General features: G+C 37.0%; 2 protein-coding genes and 1 long non-coding RNA gene across 3 annotated transcripts; 1 reads left to right on the top strand and 2 right to left on the bottom strand.

Moving 5' to 3' along the window:
* The first annotated feature begins 115 nt into the window (after positions 1–115).
* LOC119079102 (zinc finger protein 134-like) lies at positions 116–3,452 on the top strand. Its single transcript, XM_037186920.1, has 12 exons — positions 116–325; positions 432–637; positions 701–817; positions 883–944; positions 1,383–1,557; positions 2,211–2,256; positions 2,335–2,418; positions 2,492–2,575; positions 2,653–2,736; positions 2,814–2,900; positions 2,982–3,062; positions 3,137–3,452. The coding sequence occupies exons 2-12, from the start codon at positions 620–622 to the stop codon at positions 3,190–3,192; spliced, it is 894 nt and encodes a 297-aa protein (XP_037042815.1). The 5' UTR covers positions 116–325; positions 432–619; the 3' UTR covers positions 3,193–3,452.
* LOC119079137 lies at positions 3,371–4,799 on the bottom strand. Its single transcript, XR_005088103.1, has 3 exons — positions 4,694–4,799; positions 4,438–4,497; positions 3,371–3,497 (listed from the first exon to the last, which is right to left on the bottom strand). It is a non-coding gene; the product is annotated as an uncharacterized LOC119079137 (long non-coding RNA).
* A 1,673-nt stretch (positions 4,800–6,472) lies between these two features.
* On the bottom strand, positions 6,473–16,076 carry LOC119079024. The gene is made up of 11 exons (XM_037186804.1): positions 15,797–16,076; positions 15,439–15,725; positions 10,456–10,514; positions 10,113–10,386; positions 9,033–9,063; positions 8,768–8,966; positions 8,291–8,362; positions 7,457–8,233; positions 6,968–7,402; positions 6,648–6,898; positions 6,473–6,581 (listed from the first exon to the last, which is right to left on the bottom strand). Exons 1-11 carry the CDS (start codon positions 16,009–16,011, stop codon positions 6,491–6,493), a joined length of 2,691 nt encoding a protein of 896 aa, XP_037042699.1. The 5' UTR covers positions 16,012–16,076; the 3' UTR covers positions 6,473–6,490.
* Positions 16,077–16,232: the final 156 nt, after the last annotated feature.

Raw genomic sequence — 16,232 nt, forward strand, 5'->3', positions numbered from 1 at the left:
TAGTCAAGTAGATAAATACGGACTAAAACTCTTCAAACGTTTACAACATTAGTTCATAGTTCTTAACGTAAGGTCTGCTTATCAAACTTGCAAGATCGAACGCTTTATCGCCAATTTTTGTTGTCAGAGCTCTTTTGATATGAAACAGCCTGCTCTGCTAAGGGTTAAAAATCTAGGCTGTTACCTGAGCTTAATTTCAAACATCAAATTGACGTAACAGGACCATTGTTCGAAAAGTGTTTAGTTTCTCTCAGTTTGGCTTCGTGGTCATTTAAAAAATAAAATTTGTTTTCATTGCGTTTGAGAATTGTCGCCGTTTCAACAGGTAAATTTTTCAATTGGACAATATTATCAACGCGTTCTTGTACTCAAAATAGCATGTGATTTCTGTTCACATCGAAACGACGGCTAATCAAATTTTCTGTCTCCAGCAATTCGTGTTTCGTGTGAACCTTCTGAAGGTAGATTTCGAAGTGTCCGTGGACCAAGTAACGAGCTGAAGTCTTGACGCAGTGCACAAAACTAGAGAACAAACACATTTCAATTCAACATTGACGGAGGAGTTGGAACGCTCAATAGAAAATCAATTGTGAGTTGATGTGCGACGACATTGAATGAAATGGAACAACAGAAAGAGGTTAGCTTTGACAGATTGGCGTCATCATCACCGACGCTCAACCGTTACTTTCTTTCGTTTCAGCAATTGGTTGAAGGAAGCAACAAAGAAATTCAAGTAATTTCGTCGGATGACGAAGAGCAAGGAGCATCTGAACAGACGTTACAGTCGGAAAATTCAACATCGCCACGAAACCCAGAAGCGAGTGCATTACTAAAGAAGAAATTTCTTTTTGAATTCTCACAGCTTCTGCTTTACCTTTACAGGTTTCAGTGTCGCCACCAGATATTTGTTACCCTTGGCACACACCAGTTGGTCGTCCTTTTGTGTAAGACATTCACAGGTTTCTGTGCATGAACTGTAGTCCAAACGCAGACTATCTTTTACTAGTACTTCCGCCGTCCTTTTGAAAGTCAAACGAAAATTTTGAGTAAAAAGTTGTGCAGTCGAATGAAGAGAGCTATAGTTTGAAACGAGACGCGAATAATAGTTGGCAATCCTTTTGTCATGTAAGAAATTCTGTCGAAGTCGAAATAGCGTAACCGTAGAGTTTGAGTCTTACAAGAATTTTACAAATTCTAAAAAAAATATATTTCAGGGGTGGCAGTGCCTCCTTGCACCTCTATTACATGCATGCTACTTAAAATTATAAATTTCTTGCAAAGGGAAAATGTTTGAAATCGGCAAAAACCCTTTCATCCATGCCTGAACGAACATCCAAAGTTTTCACATTTTCATAGCCGGTAATTTCATCACCTACTTTCAGATCCGAATCCGAGGAACTGCAATACAATCAACAAAATCATCCCGAGGTCTCAAATGCTGCCGATATTGCTCTCGGAAATCATCAAAAGGAACAAGTGTTGCCACATCCAAGTACATCAGGTATCGTGGACATTGGCGAGCGATCAGATGATGCATCACAGGTGAAGGAACGCCAGGTACGTAACGACGATTTCTTAATACGAGTTGTGGCAAGCCATTTGAATTGGGAATATGGTAGAGAAATTGGATGTGATGAGAGGACACTGGACAGGGTGACATGTAATAACTGACGAATCTATGGATTGATCTATGCAAGAGAGTTTCGTTCGTCTTAGTACACTTGCAGCATTTGAGTAGAGTCAACGCACTTCAAGCAATAGGGATCATAGTCGACAGTTTCCAAATAGAATACTATTTTGTATATGAAACGGTTTAAACAGTGCTTTACAGTTGTTTGATACACTGTCAAGTTTCAGTACTCTCGAGAGGAAAACTACGCGAGCAAATACTGGAACAGATGCAATTTGCTATTGGTACCAATAGACACCAACAGTTACCAATAGAAGTAGGTTGAACAAAGTTTGCTCGAGTAGTTTCCTCCTTGACTACCCTATTTGGAGTACCACTCATGCTTGAAGTGAGTTAGTAGAGTAGATGAAGTTGAGTTACATTTTGTTGCTGGACCGCTGTTGACAAGTGATAATGGAATGGAATGCCTATTTGTCTCGTTAATTTGAATTTCTGTTGTCCTGTCTTTTGTCTGTCGTGCATATTGAATTGCACACCATACGGACACCGCACGATTTACATATTCATTACTCAATTTCAGGACAGTTCTATTGACAGTGTGAATAAATCCATTTCTCCTCGTAAACGTAAGTTTTTATTCTTCCGAATAATTTGTTTTGCTAGAATCCAAGTCAATTAAGTCGGCTGTTGTCCTTATTTAAAAGAATCGACCACGTACATCTGTTCAGAGTGCGACAAGCAATACAGTAGCAAATCTTATCTGGCCATACATTCGCGGATCCACACTGGTAAGTACGAAGACAATTTTTTCTCTCCGGGACAGAATTTCTAAAATTTTACCTTTCAATTTGCTTTATGTAGGCGAAAAGCCATACAAGTGTGCGCAGTGTGCTTATGCTACCACTAATAAAACCAGTTTATTAAGACATGAAACCACTCATTCTCGTAAGTGAAAAGAAAGTTCAACGCAGAGGCCACACTGTCCCAGTAAAAACTAATATTTCCAAAACTTTCTTCCGCAGCTGCAAGGCCATTGAAATGTTTGATTTGTAGTGCTGCTTTCAAACAAAAAAGAGTTCTAGATAGTCATGAAAAGACGCATCGTGGTAAGTGTGGTTGAAGAGGGAAGAAAGTTTCGGTGCAGTTCTGCGACAAACTGAAATTTCAAAATTTTGTTTGGCAGATGATGAGCCGTTCAAATGTTTGATCTGTGGGGTTACTTCCAAATATAAACACAATATACGATTTCATCAAAGGACTCAACATAATAGTAAGTGAAAAAGAAGAAGAAAGTTTCTGAGAGAGCGCACACTGCGACAAACTGAAATTTCAAAATTTTTGTTTTTTAAAGAGAAGCCGTTCGAATGTTTGACCTGTAACACGGTTTTCCCAAGTAAATACCAACTTTCCCTTCATCAAGTGGAGCACACTGGTAAATGGAAATGAGGAACAAAGTTTCAATCAATTTTGCGATAAATTAAAATTTCCGAAAATTTTGGTTCACAGATGCGCTCAAATCTGCAATGCCCCTAACAAACGTAAAGTCATCAAAAGACTCATAATGGTAAGTGAAAAGGAATAAAGTTTTGGGGGCGTTTCTGAACGATGTGGACGCAGCAGAAGGTGCAATTACAACGGATGTATTGCGATTGAACAGTCTATGGGAATTTACTAATAGGACGAAGCATCTGTTACCATGACACGCCTTCAACTAATATGTTAAGTTAAACTAAATTTTTGGGCTGTTTGAAATGCAATTTTACTTATTTGTGACACATAAAATTCAATAAAATTGTTTGTAACCAACTCTTACTAAACTAATTTCAGCAGCACGCTCTTCGCATAGTGTTTAAGCAAGGGAGTCCATCTGAAAGGAATTTGTTAATCAAATTTATGTAAGAAATCAACATGAGACAGAATTAAATCTACTTTACATGCTATGTGCGTCAAAAACCGTACGATTCATTTTATAAGCACTATTTTCGACGCCCTATGCATGTAATATATATTACACACTTGTCACGAAGAAGTCGAGGCTTCCCGAGACTGATAGTGACAAGTGTGTACTCTATTTTTTTACATAAGCGAAAACGAGACAACAACATAGACCTGAAGTGTAATTTTTGAATTATTCTTCTAGTCAAGTAATTTTGACATCCGAACACCGCGCGTATGTGATAAAATCCATTACATAATTCGGGATCAAAATGAAAAGTCTCGGCTACGCCTCGGATCAACAAAATTCACACGAAAACTCACGTAAAATACTATTACCCCTTAATCACGTTAAAATGTTTACTACAATATCTATCAGTGCATAGCGCTGAACCAAGCACGAGAATAGAATTTTCAATAATAGCCTTCTCGACTTAGTATTATTAGTATAATACTGAGTCGCAATGAGAAGAGGGCACCGATTACCGTTAAACAATATGTTTTACTGCTTGGTTCAGTGCTATGATCAAAATAAAAATCTAAAAATTGACCAATTTTTGAATTTCAAAATTTCAGTCAAAAGTGGTGATTTGGTTCAGACTGAACGTGATCTTGACCTGAGCCCGAATTTTAGAGCCTGAACCTGACCAGATTTAAAACAGTTTTCTTTATTTCGGCTCAGGTTCGGGCAGGGCTTTAGAGAATTTTAACTAAAAATACTGAAAATTAGAAAATTATTTTTAAACAAATTCTGAATCAACAATTATGATAATACAAACGAAGAAATTTGGTGGTATTTTGGTACCTTTATTTGCTAGGGAGAGTATTGACATATAAAAATCTCTCAACATGTTACAAATTTTAAGTCTTACTGTTATTTCCGCAACACAAATTGCACATAAAGTCAATGCATTCAGGATTTCCTTTATTTCCTGGTAAAGAGATCGAAAATTATGAGAAATTAGAATTTTTACGAGGGACGTCAGTGAAATTTGGACATGATTTTTCTCTGATATTTTTTACCATACTCCACTCATACTCGCTCATACCAGCTGAAAAGCAGGTAAAGCAAATTCGCGTCTAAATTTCGTTGACGTCCCCAGTAAAAATTTAAAAACAAATTCTTACTGCAACCAGCCAATATTTCAACAGCGAACACCGCCATAAGAACGAAGAAAATGATAAAACGAGTCGAAAACATTTTACGTGTAATTGAATGTATTCTGTAAGTGATGTAGATTTAAACTGAAGATTAAATGAAATTCTCGCCTATTTATATCAAGGAATTCATTGTCTGTTTGGCTTGCTTGTTTACAAAACTTTTACGTTTTTGTCGACTAAGGGGAAAAACTTATTGATTATAGTGCGTTTCGCTATTGCGAAAGGAGTTCCCGTTGAATTGAACGATAAGAACAAAGTTATTTGTTTTTCAATGAAATGTTTACCGAGAATTTTATTTGACATAGAAAGTGATTCAGATAAAGAATTATTCTCAGAAATACATTGAAAATTTACCGTCTTTATTTTTGCATGGAAGATAGATCGGTCAATCGACACCATACCTGTTGCATACTTTCATTGGGTGACGAACCACTTTCCATGATACGTAGTAAATTTTGGTTTCGATGAATTTTTTAGTAAGGAAATGATCAGCTCTAATAAAACGGCGATATCTACTTGACTTCCCCAAAAATTACAGTTTTTGTATGTACGAAATACAGCTGTCCTATAGGATCCAGTCGAATTCGAGTCCTCGATTGAGGACACTGGCTATTCGCACACTCGGACGAATAGCATCTACAGTACAGACTGAAAGATGTTTGATAGCAAGAGCTGAAAAGGTCATCGCTTGTTTATAAGTGTTCCACGTTATAACGAGCAATTGAATTGGATTATGTCTAGTGATTCTGATTAATCAAACCACTCAATCATAACTGGAGATAACTGTATAGAGGTTCTTGAGTCGCGATGGAAAACTACAATTTATCAATGGTTGATGAGCAGATAAGCTAAACTTTTGAAATATGGTATCTTTACTCTGTAGCAATCTGATTTTAAAGAACGTGTTTTATGGACAAGACTGTTGGGGAGGTCACGCATATGAAATAATTCATCACATCATCACGACAACTACAATCATCACAGGAAGCAACGCACTTCAAGCAAAAGTGGTACTCTAAATAGGGTACTGAAACTTGACAGTGCTTCATACAAAATTTTACACTGTAAAAAAAGGGGGAAAAAAATTTCATACAAAAAGTACTCTATTTGACAGCTGTCATTAATAGCACTTTTGCTTGAAGTGCGTTGCAGGAAGTGATTTTTTTGTATGAAAATACATCAAATTATTATCAAGTGTGGTGTGTCCACAGAGGTAGACTACCTAGAGGAATTATGACTCGAAATTCATTGAAAAATCACACACACCACTAAAACGATCCCTTGGGTGTGTCTCATCTGCGTGTACGCGAGTACGACAGAGAGCAAGTAACACTGGTCGATTTACCATATGATTGAAAAAGGTAAAATTGAAGTACTGACATTACACACACTGATCCTGATGCCACGTTAGATGTAGAATAATTTAATGAAACAAAACACAGCACTAGCATGAACATAGAAAATATTCGGATGCTGATGAAATCACAGCAGGCACTGCTTTTCTTTTGTACATAGTGACGACTTGTACGACTTCGTTGTATTTATGATCTCAAGCGGTAACTCGTATCAGTAAAGCCTCCAAATTTGACATGTCAATTCAGTGCTCACGCTAGGAGCAGTGCTGTGAACAAAGCAAAAGCTCGTTGTTAATCATTCAAAGCTTTTACTCAAAGCTTTTTGAGCAGCATTTTATGGTTGACATTGCAGCTTTGAAAGTTTTAAACACTCAAATAAAGACAAAAGAACTTCAGTTTTCACTTAAATTTATTCATAAATCGGTGGCTTATTCCTATGCTTGGCCACACTCGATCGTCGATGCCCAGTAGACTTTTCATAACCTGGCAATAAGCAAATCCTGCAATGAAAATATAAATAAAAGCATAACCGTCCACCAGTATCGTCTACTGTTCAACCGCTTTACCTGCGATATTCCTGAAATTCTAAGAAATTTGTCGTTAACGGATACGGTAATCTGTCCGGAGATTTGTAACGATCAGTTGCTGGTGACATGCGTCTGGGTAATTTCAGCGGAAGTATCGTGTTGTTACAAATAGCGTCGTAGATACGATCGGATTTCTCATTTATCGGAACATCAAACATCATTCTGCAAATGTACTTTGACGTATGCTTCCACCATTTCTTCGCTCGTGGCTGCGGTGTATGAGCACGTAACTGCACAAAAAAGGTAACATCGAATTATTTTGAAATTATCTTCATCACACGATGAATCGATCTGCTTACATATCGGCTCTCGTGCCGTATACAACTTTCGCATTCGTCATCCAACGGGTCGTAAATGAGTAGCTTAAATTCGGCTGAGGATTTTCGTTTCGAATGAGATCGTTTTACGGATGCGTGGGTTGGGTGAGCGATCCGTTCGACGAGCTGGTTCATATCGTCACTCTTCCGTCGCTTGGAAATTTTTGGCGGTTTCGGTTTTTCTTCCTTTTTAATCGTTTTGGTCGGAGGTCGCATTCGTCCCTTTTTCGGACTTGTGTCGCCGAATAGGCCGCGTCTTTCGGCCATTAAAATCAGATATTTCTCATCGAGGTGTGTGATCATTTTCCTTTTGATTATTGCTAGAAAACAACCTTGCTCCTTGAAGTTGACACATTTGTCTTGGTACAAGCAAAAATCGGGTAGATCGACCATTTCGAACAGATCCGTTTTGGGAATCTAATGCAAATCAACATTTTAACAGCAAAGTAATCAAACACACAAAACTCTAACCTTGATATGATGATACTCATCCGAAGATGCATTCGATCGTTTAGACAATCTGGACCGCGATGTCTCTAAAAGTTCATTCTCTGATTCTCCACTACTGCTGGACGAACTTTCATCGTCCGTACGATCTTTCTTCAATAACGCTTCGGCTTCCCTTTGTTTCCTTTTCGCCGCACCACCTTGTAGCTTCTCCAACTGTTCCATGGATATACCCTCTCTCTCAGCCTGTTCTTCCAGCCTTTTCTTTTCTTTAAAGAGACGGATGTGTTTGTTGTGCGCACTTCGGTTTATGTCATCCATGGCAAGTTTGACCATATCTTGATTCTCCGCATCCACAATGGAATGCGTTTCATACAAACAAAATTGAACTTGTGGCCGTGACATCGACAATCGGAGACTTTCCCGCTGCTCTTCCAGTATTTGTGACACTCGTTTCTTACCATCATCACTCATCTCCGACTCGGTTAGAACTTCCAGCATTGTTAGGTCTCCGCCACGGCTACAAATCAGGTCAATAGGGTCACAAACACCTGAGTATGAGTTCGGCGGGGTTACAAATATGCCGACCACTTTGTCCAAAATGTGCGAGTCCAAGGAAATGCTGCAAAAGTTCTCCGCGTAGATTTTAACGTTTTCGCACTCAAGCTTAGACAAGAAATCGCGATATTCGTTCACCCGAGTTCCGGCCCCAAATGCTATGAATTCGTTAATACGATTATTGCTACGAAATAAGGCTGCCAAATAAGCGGTTGATCTAGGCGAAGAGACATGAGTTTGTACCTAGAAAATGGGTTTTTAATGGCACAAATTATCACAGTCGTCAGGCCGATTGATTACCATGTCGCCTTCAATTTCGTAGTAATCTAGCAGTCGTGAGAATAGGGCCGGACCAAGAGAAAATGCTCGATCCTATTGAATTGAGTATAATTCGTTATAAAATAGGCAAAAAGCATAGCACTGCTCCTAGATAAAGATTTTCCCCAACGGCGCGACGATCGACTATTCATTTTTGTGTACAACCCTTACACAGCCAACTTCAATTCTATGAGACTTCAACTGATTTAGTTCATTTTCATTCATTTTAATAATAGAACGCAATCAGTTATTATTAAAAAGCTTCCAAATTTTGATTCATGTATGCGCGATCACTTGCATTTGTTGAGTCACTCAACTTGATTATTTTAACTCACACGAAGAAAGCACGAAAAAGTACAAAACCTATATTCTTGACACCATCAGTCTCCAGATATTTTCTATATAAATGCTAGGAGCAGTGCTATGGTAAAACGCTTATCTTGCTCTGAAAACACTTACCTGTAAAATAAACTTTTGATTTTTGACTAAATCACTTTGGGCGAAAATTCCACGATCGGGTGGAATACAGGAGATAAACAGCGGACACACTTTATCCCATTTAAAGTGATGCATCTTTAATGCCACCTCTCCACTCTCCACTTCTTCCAATTCTATCAAGCCGTTTGACTGGAGCCGATCACGTGATTCGTTTTTTGTCCTAAAAATTGGAAATGGCATGTAAGTCTGATGGTAAAGGAAATTTGTTAAATTTGTCAGAAATTACCTAATTTTGAATGGGTTACACCATCCTGTAACTGTGGAATAATAGGTCAAAGAATTATTAGAACAGATATTTTGTAAGTGAAGTATATGGTGAGAGCGTTCACGATAAATCGCTTGATCGGCCATACAAGTTTTATAGAGCACTTCCCGGAACTCGTATGTTGAACGGAAAGTTAGAAAACACTGCAAGCAAAGCACTCCAAGAACAGGCAAAAGAAGAGAATTTAAGTAAGAGGCCTCCACGACGCAGTAGTTCAAAACTCTTATATAAATTCAGGTTATTATGTTGGTAATGCTACGGACGTTCCACACAAAATAAGAGGCCAAAGACAGTTAATGAAATCTGTTTCTTTGCCTGTTCTTGAAGTGCGTTGCTGCAAACCAAGCACCAGGACAGGATTTAAATAACGGGCTAAATAACTGGAGTTTGCACTACTGTGTTAACCCAAAACACTGCATCGCATTTGTATCTTCGCTTTTAAAGAGCTTTCGATAGCTTTAAGCTTCTTTTGTATTTCACTGAAATATTCAACTTTTCCAAACGAAGATTAGAGCGTTCTAAAGCTCTCCAAGCACGACTAGACACGACAGTGCAGTATATAATTCATTTATAGACAGTTTCTCGCACATTAGGGCGATTTTTAAATACTGGATTTTAGTTTACTTTTGATGATATCTTTCTACCAGAATCCTTTTTAAAAAATGTACGACCGCAATTCCGACCACGAATGTGTTAGCTTTCAGCAGAAAATAGATTTGGTTGCAGCAATTTGACCAGCTCTGAGAACAATGAGCAGTTTATGAAAATTTCATTAAACTGCTCACTTTTCTCAGAGCTGGTCAAACGACTACAACCAAAACTATTTTCTGTTGAAAGCTAACACATTCGTGGTCGGAATTGCGGTCGTACATATTTCAAAAAGGATTCTGATGAAAAGATATTAACAAAAATACGAAACACGCAAATGTAGGCTATAATTTTAGCGAAGTGCCGGTGCCTCTTAAAGTGTGAGTGAAAGATTTTGTGTGATTCTACTGGTGATAATGAGGGACTCTGAAAGCTTAGCAAAAACTGCTTTACCTATTGGATTAGCGCTGGCTATGGCCACTTTTTCGTCTTGTAAATGTATTGGCAACAATTTGGACAGGTGCAGCGCATTATTCTTGATTCTGAGTCGAGAAACTGCAGCAGCTAAGCGAACTCTTCTATTCCAAATTGATCGTTGGATTTCGTCCAGATAGGCTTCCTTGTAGAGATGCTTTTGCTTGATTCTTTCTTCTGGATCGCGTTTCAGAAAATGGCGCAAATGTAAATCAAACAGTAGTAGCCATATTCTGGTTTTGTCTGACTGTAGCTGAAAATTTTTCGTTTTTTGTAAATTAATTTTGTGAACAAATAATTGAACAATTGATCAGCAACTCACTTCGGGATATTCGGTAAAGAATGTGGCATCGATCAATGCCTGATTTAGCACGTTTTTGTCTGGAAGTGAAATGAATTATTTAGTTTAATAATTGTGTCTACAGTCTGTACGAAAGGGACGCAGTCTTCAAATTTTCGAATAGTTGCCTTAAGATACCTAACGATAGCCTTTCATAGACTGCATCAGTGCAAACTGACCTAACAACTTGTACTAACAGTTGATTGTTTTGTCAGAAGTAACTTGGTCTAACAATCCAGTGTTTCGACAAAATAGTGTATCAGTGTAGACTCGGGTGCAAATAGCTAGATTTATACGTAATCGTAGATTTCTACCGACCGATGAATAGTCAGATACATTCCAAACTGGCTGGTAACACACAGAAAATAGCTTGGGAGATTCGTCAATATTATATCATATAACACCACCATCACACCATCTACACGTTACCAAACTATAATATCATGACATGAGTATAGCTAATGACTGACACCTCATCAATTAATTTTCCATTAAACCACAAAAAACGACAACCTACCATCCATTCTCAACCAATTGAAACGTTTTGGAAGAGCCATTCTAAATGTTAATTCAATTAATTTGTTAGTTTCAAAGACAAAACCCTGGTATACAAATCGGTTTGATACACGCTAGCTGAACGTTTTACTTTCCATGTTATTTAATGTAATGCGTTAACGAATAACGTGCTAAGGTAACTCATTCATTGTTAACCCTATACTTCGAAACATTTTGTGTAGGTACTAGTACACTGTGCGGAATCAGTTTATGAGTATAAGGAAGAGCGTAGAACTTAAATGATGATTCAACTGGTTGATTGGGTATATGTAATTCATATTCAATAGCGTTTTTAGAGAGGTGCGCCGATCCAAAAATTCTCGTCGGCGAGGACCGAACCGAATTCCATTTTTCTCGAAGGACCGGCTTAGCCGTTGAGTCGAGGCGCACCCATCAATTTTGATTATTACATGCGTTTAAAAAAAGAACTCGTTAATCAAATCAATGATTTTTCCAAAATTTTCACTTTTCCAACAGATTTTCCCAGATATCACATAAAATTAGCCGAAAAATTGGAGTTTAAAGTTAAATAACTTTCGCAACACATTTCATGGAGAAAATTTTTCTAACGATCAGATATTCCCTGTTCAATTCTACGTGTATCCTCCACATTTTCTTTTTTTAGGTCTTTTTCCAATCTGTCCGTTCGTCCGTCTGTGTCACAAAGCAAATGTGATTGATAAAAGTTAGAATTGCAATGCTACTATGAGCAAACCAACACCTGGCAAATCAATTATTATTTGTTATTTGGTAACCGATCGCTCATAGCAGACATTGCAATTTAAAAGTTTGGTAGTTGTATCCCCAAAATATTTAGCAGCAAAGATTTTTATTACTCGATAGATGCACACCAAGTCGGTGACACCGACTGATGAAATTATTCGGCCTGCTGGTCTATTTATAAATCGAGTATTTGGTAGTTGACTACCAAAGTGGTAGTTGACTACCAAAGTGGTAGTTGACTACCAAAGTGGTAGTTGACTACCAAAGTGGTAGTTGACTACCAAAGTGGTAGTTGACTACCAAAGTGGTAGTTGACTACCAAAGTGGTAGTTGACTACCAAAGTGGTAGTTGACTACCAAAGTGACCTCACCAGGCTTCAGCCGGTCTATTCTTTTTTCTGTTGTCGTCGGGTCTTTGGTACAATCCTTTACCTTTCAAATAGTTAAAAAAATATTTAGTGGGAAGATAGGGTGTTGGTTACAATGGATAAATAAGTTATTGAGTTTCACTTGTAGAATATTTTAGGAGTCCAATAAAAATTTGGATACAGGATCCAGTGAATCGTTGTTTTGCCAAATTTCCCTAAAAATATTTTTTCGGAAAATTGAGGAGAATATGACAAAGTCTGGGAAAATTCAATTCAATCTTAAATTATCCATTTTTAAATGTAAACAAAAGTATAACAACCAGCGACTTTAAAGAAAATGTCTCAAGTTTTCCCAAAAATAAATTGGGGAAAAGAGAAAATGTTTGTTAAATATAGTCTCTCGTAAAAACTAGGGCTATGTTAGCATCTATTACATTTCCAGTGAGTATTTTAAGGACATTAAATTCTTAAAATCTGCCTAATTTTTGTGTCACTTTTTGCTGTTTTTTCTAAAACGCCGACACAATAACCTGTTACAGACTGCTGCCATCTGTTATCGACAACGACAGTAATAATAAACGACAACCTCTGAAAGAGGTCTTATAATATAGCGAAAAGCATGTTCAAAACAAATGATTTCTGAGATCTAAATCTGAAAATCTTCGATCAAATAAAGTAATAGATCAGATAGTCAAAATGTTAATGGCAGTTTCCACGCTCAGTGAGAACTTACTAAAATGTATCCGCACCACATTTTTGTTTGTTACCGGTATTTTACAGAAATTTGTAGCGGATTTTTGGTTGTTACCGGTATTTGGTGTCATAAATCCTTTGTTTTTAATGTAACATAGCGCACAAAGCGATATTTGTATACCAATTTAATGCACTTTAGGAACGTTTTGTGCGAAAGCTTGTTGACTATCGGTATGACATTTTAAAATTTTTTACTAATGAAACGTTCGGAACGGTGATATTTTTAATTATTTTATAATTATTTTACAATCAAATTTAACTTAATACGTGATGAAAATGAAGTTTTGCCCTTCTTTTAATTTTTAAATTAAGTAATGGTTCACATTTTATTATGATACCATAAGAAAACACCTTTGCCGTCGATGCCAGCATACAATTTTTCTCATTTTAGAAACGTTCGGAACGACGCTTGATTTCGTTGTACTTGGCAGTTTCTTCATAATACTTTACATTTTTTTTTGTCTCAATATGAAGATTCATCTTTATTTATCAATTGGAAATAGTTTTTAAATCATTTCCAATGTTTAAAATATCTTTATTTTGTATTGAAAAAATACCATGCACGAAAATGTTACAAAAGAACATGCCTAATACACTTGCCGTCTGTCGTTGGTATGAATTGCGCTGAAACAATTACACTGCAAGGCCTATCAATTTCCTGAAAATTCCCTATTTTTTCCGTCACAATTTATCTTTTTCTGAAAAGAAAGAACAACTGATCGAAGTGCCGGCGTTGTTTTTAAGTCCATTTTAGTTGTTGGGCTAAATCAATTACATTCGCATTGTATATAAGCTTATAAAAGATTTATGAGAAATCAGAATAATTCAGGAACTTAATTTCCTAAAATAGGCCCTGTATTGCACCCAAAACCTAAGGTTTAATTCGCTCTTTATTCCTCTATGATTCGTGATAATCTCTGAATGAATAAACCAATTCACGAAACGTGAAAATAAAATTTTGCGTTCGTCCTTCGAAAATAAAAACAGGGCAAGTTCTTCGTGTATAGTACTTAGAGCTTAGAGCAATGTACGTTAATCGGTAATAAATATCATGCGACATATTTATTGAAAAGCAGTTTTTGCTATATTCCGTTACTACCCTACGTCTACCCGTATTACTGTGAACCTGGTTTCGTTGTTAAAATCAGTAAAGTATTGAAGGACAAAAAGTTTTTTTTTATTTTATTTTATTTAAATTGAATGCGATAAGAAATATTGTATTTCTGGCGAATATTTTGTTACAAAGAGAGTCACGGTTTTCGATATGCCACAACGAAAATTTCGCTATTTATAGAGGCAAAAGGTAAATATCCATTTAATACGAAAGAAGTCGACGGTACAAAAAAAAAAAATTGGCATATTTGCAAATGGGAATAGTCATTGAATGGAAATCGATTGTTACATAAATTTGGTAGATTATCGCATGTAAAGCTCGAGCGCTCATGATAATTTACGTTCTCGGAATGCGATTTGTTGCAATACATATTTCGGAAAAAACAAATTCGATTGAAATTATATCGATGTCAGCTGGAGCATTCAAATTTTAATAGACATTCTAGACGTTGTCGGTTTTGATATTTTGTTGCACGGAACAACTACAAAATTGTGAATTGGGATTGTGAGAAGAGGCATCACCAGATTTTTGACTGTTTCATTATTTAATAGGTTTGTAAGCTCAAAAAATGTATTTTCACATTACCTACACATGAAAACTGATAGAACCACAGTATATGGTGAAAGTACCAAATACGTGTCTCTATTGTAATACGAACACTCTATTGTCTTTGACGAGTCGAAGGCGAGATTTACTATACAACTACGCTGTTCAAAAAACAGTTACCTAAGCAAATTGCTCAACGACACACGAGTGAGGTGGCGAGTATCACAAAGTTGTTTCCGAATTAATGAATATCGTAGCAGCATTGTACGATCGTCTTTTGTTTTTTTCGCTCGGGGACTTTTCGACAGGTGTAGATTTTATGTACCCGAGACGAAAGCGAAGAACACAATTGTCGAAAAGACTTTTACCGAAGAAAAATTGCTCAAAAAACACACGAATGAGTTTGCATTTATCACAAATACCTCATGTAACATGTAACTTTCGCAGCATCCAATGCATTCGGGCTTACTGCCTGCCCAATGGGAAATTAAAATTTGATTATCAGAGAAGAATTCACGTAAAATTAAGCGAAATTCTTTATCTAATGGATCATCTTCGTGGGGGCCAACTGCTATTTAATGGTCAACTTTCGCATGCGGCAGGCAATAACACTCTTTTACATACCTAGAGGGATACAAAGATGAAAAGTCGAATTTTTGTGTGAATTTTGTTGATCCGAGGTCAACAAACACACTATAAGAAGTTTATTCCGGCAACGTAAATGACGCTTCGCTCATATGAAATGTTTATGCATTTACATTGCCTCATGTAAAAAGTACAGTACACCGTGTTTCCAAATGTTTATTTTGACCCACCACTAGTCAAAATAAAATACTCTTACATACTGAGGACACCGAAAGTGTAGTGCTTCAAACATGAAAATTGCGATTTTCGACGACAACTTACATCGGAACACATCGTATATCATCGAATAGACCCGTCTCATCTCATGTTCATCTAAAAATGTGCATTGAACCGGTGGTTTTCGCAATAGTTTTCCCGCCTTTGTCAGATCCTCCAACGACCAGTTATGCAATGTATTCATGTCGAGAAACGATTCGACATAGTCGGTGACACACTTCTTTCGTTTAAATGAAAAACCAGAGCCAGGCGACGACATTGGTGTCATGCTGAAGTATAGGGTATCGGGATCCCATACTGGTTTGGCCTTTTTTGTTATTTCAGTCAGTGGTCTGCAAGGGAAAAAGAATATGAAATGAAGAGCAGGTGACCATGCATTTTCTTGCACCACGCAGTTACTTACACACCACTTTCGATTAACTCGTTTATTCCCTTCTGTACATCTAACAATCTATAGTAAACTCTCTCCTGGAACTCAGCATCGCTGGGCAGATAAATGATGTCCTTGATTAAGTGACCATCTTTGTTCCGTTTATTGTTGTCCGCTTCTAACAATTCGTTTAATATTTTCGGATAAATTGCAAATATATCCGCCCGACTAACAAGAAACAAATCCATTTTTCCTCAATTCACAAAATGCATTCGCGTCCAGGAGAGTTAGAAAAAGAAAATTGTCTCGATGGTGAGTTGATCAAAAATTCATGAACTTTCTCTTAAACATTTAAATTCATCTGACGACAAAGAGCATATTCAATTCACGCAATTTCACATCGAGTTCACTACCTCAAAGTATCAACTTTGTAGAAGTATTCACCTCACTACTTTTCAACAAACTAAAC

Source organism: Bradysia coprophila, unplaced genomic scaffold (assembly GCF_014529535.1).
Source record: "Bradysia coprophila strain Holo2 unplaced genomic scaffold, BU_Bcop_v1 contig_297, whole genome shotgun sequence".
Taxonomy (NCBI): Eukaryota; Metazoa; Arthropoda; class Insecta; order Diptera; family Sciaridae; genus Bradysia; species Bradysia coprophila.